The 10,126-nt window shown below is 36.4% G+C and overlaps 1 protein-coding gene across 1 annotated transcript; it reads left to right on the top strand.

Annotated features, from left to right (window-relative positions):
- The first annotated feature begins 8,013 nt into the window (after positions 1-8,013).
- LOC111397886 lies at positions 8,014-10,126 on the top strand. The gene is made up of 7 exons (XM_023024854.1): positions 8,014-8,408; positions 8,450-8,513; positions 8,656-8,783; positions 8,829-9,231; positions 9,359-9,712; positions 9,800-9,919; positions 10,064-10,126. Exons 1-7 carry the CDS (start codon positions 8,014-8,016, stop codon positions 10,124-10,126), a joined length of 1,527 nt encoding a protein of 508 aa, XP_022880622.1.

Here is a 10,126-nt window from a genome sequence, read left to right as displayed (position 1 = left end):
TAGTAGAATTATTGATTAACAAATAAAATTAGGTTAATAGAGACATATCAGTCGAAAACTTAATAATTTTGTTGCGTTTTTATGCATTATGTAGCTTGATTGTTTGAGTAGGAAAAATGCTAAGTATAACATAATGAGCTTGTGAAAAAAAATTTCGAGTGCTCTTAGTTGCCAACAACATTATAGATCGGAGGGAATCGAGATACAGTTATGAGATTAGGACTTATCTTTTGATTTTTATTTTTCTTTTAAAAAAAGTAAACGTGTAAATGAATTGGGTTGGTTCAGTTAACCAACATTTTGAGGTTTCAAACTATGACTGGACCAACCCACCATGATTGTATTTAAAAGCTAACAAACCAAATCAGTTACCTGTATTAAACTGACTCGAGTTGATTTGGTTTGGCCGATTTTTTTTTTGGCTCAGGCCTACTTTTCACCATAAAATTCACATTATTTCCTTTTTATATTCTTGTGCTAATACTATGCTGAACCTCTTTACAGGACAACCCATGAACATTCAAATAATTCAACTTTCATCAATGATGCCTGTCATGAGAACAATGGATTTCTATTGAACCTGTGTAAGTCATGAACTGATACAAAACTCTTCGTCAAATTCCGGGTAAAAAGTGTAAAGCTAACAAAATCAGTAGATAGGTTGATCTGCAACTCATCAAATTGATTGGAATCAGGAACATTTGCCTCATATCCGGACATTTTACCCATAGGCTCTCTTCTAGCTAGCAACCGGCTCAGAAAATCAACAGGCTACTTCTGGCGAGAAGACTTAGGTTGGGTCAAGTACCTTATCAAAAAGTAGGACAAATCTTATGGTTGAATTTTGTCTTTTTAATTCTAATTCTTGAAGTTGCAACACATGATTTTGTAAGTGGGTACTTGAATTTATTTGGATTTTGTGTTCAGCAGGTTGCCTAGCATGGCTTGATTAACAACCTCAAAACTCTATCATTTATGTTGCATTTGAGAGTTTTACAATCAGTTCCAAAAGCCTGTTTGGCTTGATTTTAATTTAAGTCAAAGTCAAACAATCAATATTAATCACATCTTTTATGGGTCCCACAACTTTTCAACCACACGTTTCAAAAACTTCTATCACAGTCTACTAAAATGATCTAATTTTAATCCCTATCGAGCACCCTCTAATTTGTTCGAGAATTTAAAATTTTTATTGAGCACTTCCATCAAGTGCATGTGGAATTCATTTTCAAACATGACTTGAGCATATTTTTCAAAGTTAAGCGGCAATGAGACTCGATCTCAACATCGTTACTACCATGTTGAACAATCTTATCTTCTATTTGCAATAGACTTTGAAGAAAGAGTGCATGGTTGGGGACTTGTGGTTAGTTGGTCGCCACAACAAGAAGTTCTATCTCACCCTTCTATTGTTTGTTTCATTAGCTGCCATGGTTGTAATTCTACCATTGAAGGCATAAGCAATGGAATCTCCTTTTCGTGTTGGCCCTATTTCACAATCAAATGTTTAATACGACCTACATTTGTGATTATTTGAAGATTGGATTGGAATTGAAGAAAGATGACAATGGAATCATTAGACATGAAGAAATTAAGGATAAGTTGGAACAATTCTTGGGTGATGAAGGATTCGAAGAAAGGGTGTTAATCAGATTAAGAAGATAAATAAATCTAAAGGGTAGACTGAAGGGGAATTGAAATTGAGCACTTGTTTGAGGCAAGGATTTTTTTTTTTTTTTGGGTCCAAAATGGATTTTGAAATAGTATTTTGATAGATAATGTATTGTTAAAAATTAAGGAAAAGTTTATGGTTTGTCTGTAATATTATTATTGAAAAAATGTGTATTTGAAAATAAGAGAGAGAAAAATGTAATTTAAAAAATAGTGGGGACCAAACAAGGGCTGAATGTTGATATTGGGGTGAAGGATGAAGTTGGTTAGAAGGGAGAAGAGTTCGTAGTTCGAGACCATCTCGGAACTGTGGTGGTGGCCGATGCTTGGACAATGGTGGGAAATTTCGAACCTGAGGTGACGGAAGCCTGCCATGCAATGGAGATTAATTTTTGTCAAAGGTCATGATTTCCAGGTATGGTGATCGAGAAAGATTGCTTGAGAGTCGTCAGCCTTGAAGCTGAGTTTCAGCTTACTGTCATATGCTACAATTCAATTTGATATTGCAGCTTTACTTGGACATGTAAGTTATAGTTTGTATCAACATGTGGGGCCATAAACTTGCATCTCTAGTACCTGTATTCTAATACTGGGTTGATTGTACCTTTTTCTTTTCCATGAAGTTCATGGTGATTTAATGAACTAGTATTATTATTCTGTTTAAAAAAAATTAATAAGGACAATGTAATACACAGTGAAAACTGTCAAATTTCACTCTCTCTTAAAGCATAATCTGACTTGGTTGTCAAGAGTATATCAAGGATAGGAATTGTTGGGCAATTTTCCCTTTTGTTAGAATAAATTCACATTCCAAGCAAACAACGAATTTAAATATAAAAAAATATGTAAATAAAGAAAAAACACACCAAATTTACATGAAAAAACCTATTAGTGTAGAGGGAAAAAACCACATGGAAACTTTGGCCAAATTCTATAATAAACAGAGGTCACAATATTTAGGTTTATGCCTAAAACTTAAGTTTTCAACAATTTGGGAAAACAACCATAATCAATCTATAAGAAAACAATAATCTCAACCTAAAAACCATTGGTTTGAACTTGTGAGATCTCCGCTCCAAGTACTACAACTCCTTTGTAGCACTAGAGTAATCTCTCAGAGAAATTTCCAATTTGTTTTTCAATAGAGAACAAACCTATGTGAAATCCACATTACAAGAAGGAAGTAAAATACTTGCTTCTTCTCTTCAACGTTTCTACGAAGCCGAAACAAAGTTTTTTTCCTCTGTTTTTTATTTCTCTTGGGATCCTATGTTTTTGGATTTTACGTGTAGCAACAGTCAAGAAAAAGAGAGAAAATTAGTCCTCATATGTTGACCTACCAACCATAATAGTGGATTGGGCTTTTAATTCCCTTATGGGCTGGACCAAGCCCATATAACAATTCCCCCTCTCTAGCCTACTGTGGAAGGAGATTATCTTCTAATAGATTAGTTAATGTCCATGCTGTCCAGCTTGACACAAAACTCAAGCTTTTTTCTGGTCACAATCTTTGTCATCATATCAGTTGGATTCTTTTCGATATGAATCTTCTCTAACAATATCAATTGCTCTGCTACTACTTGTCATAGCCAATGACATCTTACATTAATGTGCTTCATCAAAGAATGATAAGTAGCATTCTTGCTCAAATCTAATGCCACTCTGATTGTCGCAATAAATTACATACCCGTCTTGTTTCAAACCCAAATCTTGGAGAGACCATTTCTTCCAAAGCATTTCTTTTGCAGTTTCAGTTGCTGCAATATATTCAATCTTAGTTATAGATAATGCAACACACTTAAGTGATTTTGACTGCCATGAGACAGTTCTCCCTGCAAAAGTAATCAATATCCTGAAATTGATTTTCTACCATTAAGATCACCATCCATATCTACATTTGTATAACTCTCCAAAATTGGTTTTGAACCTCCAAAAGTCAAGTTCATCTTTGAAGTATCTCTCATATATCTAAAGATCCATTTTACTGCCTTTAAACGATCTTTATCGGGATTAACAAGAAACCTGCTGACCACCCCAACTGCATGAGCAATGTCTGGCTATTACAAACCATAGATATATCAAACTCTTAATCGCTGAGGAATAAAAAATTAATGCCATTCTTTTTTTTTTTTTTTTATCTTCCTTCTCAGAAAGACAAGTCATCTTACTCAATTTGATGTGACTATCATGTAGTGTCCCAACTGGTTTAGCATTTTTCATGTTAAACCTTATCAACACTCTTGTTATATATTTCTTCTGTGATAACCATAACTTTTTAGCTTTCCTATCACGAAAAATATGCATCGCCAAAATTTGCCGTGTCGGTCCAAGATCCTTCATGTCAAATGACTTGAGCAAATCTACTTTTAAACTGCGAATCAACTGAATATCTTTTCCCACTATCAACATATCATCAAATATAGCAAAAGGACGATGAAGTTACCACCATAAAATTCTTTGACATAAACATAATGATCTGCATCTGTCTTGGTATAACTATGACATACCATAAAGGAATCAAACTTCTTATACCACTGTCTTGGAGCCTATTTCAGCTGATACAAACTCTTTTTCAACCTGTAAACCATATTTTCTTTTCCTTTTACTTCAAATCCCTCTAGTAGAACCATGTAGATTTTTTTCCTTCAATCCCCTATGAAGAAATGTGATTTCACATCTAACCGTTCAATCTCAAGATCCAAACTAGCTACTAAACCTAAAACCACTCAAATGGATGACAATAGGAGAGAATTATCTCATCGAAGTCCATCCCTTTCTTCTGATCAAAGCCTTTCACCACCAATTGAACTTTATACTTTACTAGCTTTTTACCATCTTTCTTCAGCTTGAACATCGATTTATTTTTCAATGCCTTTTTATCTTTAGAAAGCTCTGCTAGCTCATAAGTATTATTCTTTAGCAAAGAATTCATCTCTTTCTGCATAGCTTTCACCCAGCTCTTTTTGTCCTTATAAGATTGTACCTCCTAAAAGTAATATGGCTCCTGATAAGTGCAATAAATGCACAAACATCACTAAATTACGAGTAAAATATTTAAATTGTGGCTTAAATTTGTTCAATTGTTGGATTGTAGGGTATAGTGATGGACATGGTGGAATTCACAAGAAAAAGAAGCAAAAAGGACCAAAACAAATCAAAGTGATAGTTCAGGGCCCAAAGTGCAAATATCCAAAAGATGAGCCAAAGGAGCAATCTAAAAATTAATAGTGCCAAGTACTAATTGGAGGTTATTATGAGGTGATGGAACAAAATGGTCGAAGAAAAGAGGTCAATAGACAAGAAGATTTAGTTTGGGGACTAAAACGGCGCAAAGTGAAAATTTGTTATACCATGCAATTGCGACCGCATATAACCTAACAGGGAATTCCAGGACCCAACCCACTTCTACCATGCGGTTGCATGGTGAAAAATTCTACCGCGATTCTGCAGTTTCCTATTTTCACCAATACTCTTCTCGAATTCGATTGGGACGCAATATAAAAACCTAGAGCCATCATATTTCGGGGAAGAACGTATTGGGAGGCAAGAAACCACATCTTGGAGAGGATTTTAAGCGGAATTAACGAGGATTTACACGAAGATCATCAAAATTTCAAGCAATTTCATAACCCGGTGATGTTTTTTCTTCAATTTATCATGTATTCAGTAATTTTCTCCATGATAGGCTAGATTTTTCATGTACTAGGAGATCGATGTACCATATGATGTGATTTCTTTAATTTCTAGTTTTCAATTTGACAATAAACACGTATTGAATGTTTGAATGATTTATATATAATAATTTTTGTCCATAATTAAGTGCACGTAATTATGTGATGTTTGGTGGTTTATTTCATCTGTTCGAGAGAAGAGAAATAAATTAGACACAGTGTAAATCGTTGTAGGGTCCGATAGAGGATAGAGATATACCCTTATGGTTTGCGTGAATCTTTAGATGTTCATAAAACCACATGCATTCTTATATATACATTTGTCATAGAGATATAGGCCAGTTGTGTATAAGAATAGGTTCAATACATCTCAAGAGAGAGTGTTAAATAGATTTACGAGCATTGATTCATCAATAATTCAATCGTGTTGTCATTTTGTGAAATTATGGTTAAGTTTGATCATTGTATGGGAATTCGCGATCCTAGTGCTTTTAATTTTCATTGAATACAACCAATTCACGTTCTAAACACATAATTTGCATTGTAATTCATTAAAATATCATTTTGCATACTGAGTTCATTCCAATCTTCAAGTTTGCATAATTAGGGTTTTACTAAATTAGGGGTTTTCTAAGAATAAATTCCTATTTTGACAAATTTGTTTCGGTTAAGGTTAAAATAGTTAGAATTGAACTACTCAATCTCTGTGGGACGATACTCAAAACTTAACATTCCACTTTATTACTTGCTAACGAACTGTACACTTGCGGAGAATTAAATCAAAAGAAAATATTTCGTGAACAAGTTTTTGGCGTCATTGCTGGGGATTGAGTATTCATTTTTATCTATATTGGCACTAATTCGAACATCCATATTCAAATTTTTTGTTATTTTGTTGTGTGTTGTTTCATTTTATTTAATTTCATTTTTATTTGTTTGTTTAATATTTCATTTTAACATCTCAGGACTCTTTTTGACTCTTCTCACAGATTTGCATGTTAAGGTTCGCTGAAGGAGAATTGATCCCAGCTGATCCAGAAATCGAACGAACTCTACATCGAAGGCAGTGAGAAAATAGAGAGGCATAACAACAAATGGCTAACGTGCAAAATAATCCAATTTTTCGGGCCAATGAAGAAGGGGCAGCGGATGAAGGAAATATACTTGTAGGAGATTTCATGACCCCTCAGATAATTCAAAGCCAGTCAAGCATCGTGTATCCACCGTTTGGACAGCCGAATTTTCAACTGAAAACTAATGTGATACAATTATTTCAAAATGGCCATCAATTCTATGGAAAGATCGAGGAAAATCCACATACGCATGTTTCTCATTTTTTTGGAGATGTGCCAATACTTTAGATATCAAGGAGTCTCAAATGATGCAATCAGATTAAGGTTGTTCCCACACACACTACGTGACAAGCAATTGAATGGCTAGATCTGCAACCAATCGCAAGCATTACCACATGGAATGATCTAGCACAAAAATTCTACACTAAGTTCTTCCCACCTTCTAAGATTGCAAAGCTCAAGCACGACATTTCTGTCTTCCACCAAGGCAACTCGAAGAATTTTGATGAAGCTTGGAACAGGTTCAAGAATATGCTGAGCAAGTGCCCACACCATGGGATTAGCAAGGGATTTCAGGTCCAATACTTCTATGCGGGATTGCTCCTAGCCTTCAAAAGCATGGTTGACTCGTCATCAAATGGATCATTATCCACAAAGACAATTGATGAGGCATTGAAACTTTTTGAGACTATGGCTACGACTTCGGCTATGTGGACATCGAAATGAGCAGTTCAGAAGAAGACACTGGGAGTTTATGAAGTGGACGTTTATTCTACCTTTTCAGAAAAATTGAATTGTTATTTCACAAGGTGAAAAACATGACACAATCAGCTACCGCAGTATAGTTAAAGAAAGCCAGTTGTGAAGAATGTAGAGCTGAACATGTAATAGCAGATTGTCCAATCTTGATACAAGGAGTAGAGCAGACAGAGTTTGCTCAATGGGGACAGCGGCAGCAAAATAACACATATGGGAAAACATTTAATTCGAGTTAGAAAAAGCACCCCAACTTCTCTTGGAGCAATCAAAGTCAGAATATGCCACAGGGTCAACATCAGCAGCTAGAGAAAAATCCTCAATTAGAAGAGATGTTTGGCAAATTCATGGAGAAGACTAATCAATACATGGAAGCAAACAATCAATTCATGAGGAAAATCGAGGCCACTCTTCAAGACCAGAATGTAGCAATCAAAAATTTAGAGACTCAAATGGGACAAATGGCAGTTGTTTTGACTGGCAGAGCACAAGGCAGGTTACCAAGTAACACAGAAATAAGCCGGAAGGAGCATGCTAAGGCAATTACAACTCGAAGTGGAAAATAGCTGCCGTAAATCCACGTAAAAAGGTCAGGTGCACATCAAGAAATAGAATCTCCAATGATAGAAAAACCAAAAGAGCATGATGAGTAGATAGAGGAATTCACCCGACTTGAAAAATCAAGCAAAACACAGGGTAAAGCAACCGTTAACCCTCATGAGCCTCCCATACCATTTCCACAAAGACTAAAGAAGTAGAAGTTGGAGTAACAATACAAGAAATTTCTTTAAGTCTTCAAGAAACTCTACATCAACATCCCACTTGACGATGCACTGTTACAGATGCCTAGCTATGCAAAGTTCTCGAAGGACTTACTATCAAATAAACGCAAGCTAGGGGATCAGGAAACAGTAATGCTAATAGAGGAATGCAACGCCAGAATTCAGAAAAAGCTCCCACCAAAATTGAAAGATCCTGGGAGTTTTATTGTTCCTTACATGATTGGTAAAGTATATTTTGATAAAGCTTTGTGTGATCTTGGTGCAAGTATAAATTTAATGCCTTTATCTATTTTCAGAAAACTTGGCTTGAAAGAGGCTAAGGTAACTACAGCGACACTGCAACTGACAGATGGGTCATTGACACATCCCAGGGGTATAATAGAGGGCGTGTTTATCAAGGTTGAAAAGTTCATATTCCCTGCAGATTTTCTAATCTTGGATATGGAAGAGGACAAGTACATTTCATTGATACTGGACAGACCATTCTTGGCAACAGGATGACCCTTAATCGACGTTCAGAATGGATAGTTGATTTTGAGACTGGGAGAAGAGAAGATCTCGTTTAATGTTTTCAAGGCAATGAAACTACCTACAGAGACAGATAACTGTTTCCAGATCGATGTGCTTGACAAAGTGGTCCAAGACTAGTTCTTGCTACATAACCCCTCAGATACGTATGAAGCTTGCATCGCACATTCGCAGCCAACGCAGTCTGATTCAGTGGAGATAAAAACATGTGCAATATTTTTGGACACCAACCCACCTTATACACGTAGAAGGCATTTTGAGGAGCTTGGAACAGGACCCACAAAACCTCTACCATCCATTCAGTAGCCACTGAAATTAGAACTCAAGCAGCTACCACCTCTTCTCAGATATGCATACTTGGGGGAGTCGTGTACACTTCCAGTGATCATCTCGAACACAGTCAGCAAAGTGGAAGAGAAGAAACTGCTTAGAGTACTCAGGGAAAATAAAACAGCAATTGGAGGGACCATAGCAGTTATCAAAGGGATTAGTCCTTCACTGTGCATGCATAAGATTCTCATGGAAGAGAATTTTCGGCCAACCATTGAGAGTCAACGAAGGTTGAACCCAAGTATGAAGGAAGTGGTTAGATCAGAGGTTCTCAAACTTCTAGATGTTGGAATCATCTATCCAATATCAGATAGTGCATGGACTAGCCTAGTTCAAGTGGTACCAAAGAAAGGAGGAATAACGGTAGTGCCTAATGAGAAGAATGAGCTGATACCGATCAGAATAGTCACAGGATGGAGGGTTTGCATCGATTATCGCAAACTCAATGCAGCAATAAGAAAAGATCACCTCCTTCTCCCGTTTATAGACCAAATGCTGGAGAGATTGGCAGGCCACTCACATTAATGCTTCCTTGACGGGTATTCAGGTTATAATTAGATACCAGTGGCTCCAGACGATTAAGAGAAAAAACCTTCACTTGCCCTTACGGTACTTTCGCATACCGCAGGATGCCTTTGGCCTTTGCAACATCCTTGTCACATTTCAATATTGTATGATGGTGATTTTCTCAGACATGGTAGAAAAATTTATGGATGACTTCTCGGTCTTCAAGTCTTCATTTGACAAGTGTTTGGAACACTTGAATTTGGTATTATTAAGAAGCAGGGAAACCAATTTAGTAGTGAACTGGGAAAAATGTCATTTCATGGTGCAAGAAGGGATCGTACTTGGGCATCGGGTCTCAGCAAAAGGAATTGAGGTGGACAAAGCAAAGATTCAGGTTATTGAAAAGTTATCGACACCAACATCCGTTAAAGGGGTTCACAGCTTCTTGGGACATGTCAATTCTACAGGAGATTCATAAAAGATTTTTTCAAAAATTACCAAACCTCTCTGCAACCTGTTAGTGAAAGACGTGCCCTTTGAATTTAATGAGGAATATCTGACTGCTTTCAACACTTTGAAGGAGAAACTTACGTCAGCGCTGGTAATTTTATCACCTGATTGGGAGTTACCTTTTTAGTTAATGTGTGATGCCAGTGATCATGCCGTAGGAGCAGTATTAGGACAATGAAAGAACAAGATCTTCCATGTAATATAATACGCAAGCTGAACATTGAATGATGCCCAGATCAACTACGCGACCACTGAGAAGGAACTCTTGGCGGTGGTCTATGCCTTTGACAAATTCTGA

The sequence above is a fragment of the Olea europaea genome, chromosome 7 (assembly GCF_002742605.1).
Source record: "Olea europaea var. sylvestris chromosome 7, O_europaea_v1, whole genome shotgun sequence".
In the NCBI taxonomy this organism is placed as follows: domain Eukaryota; kingdom Viridiplantae; phylum Streptophyta; class Magnoliopsida; order Lamiales; family Oleaceae; genus Olea; species Olea europaea.
Note: the sequence above shows the minus strand (reverse complement) of the source record. Positions and strands in the feature narration are given on the sequence as shown.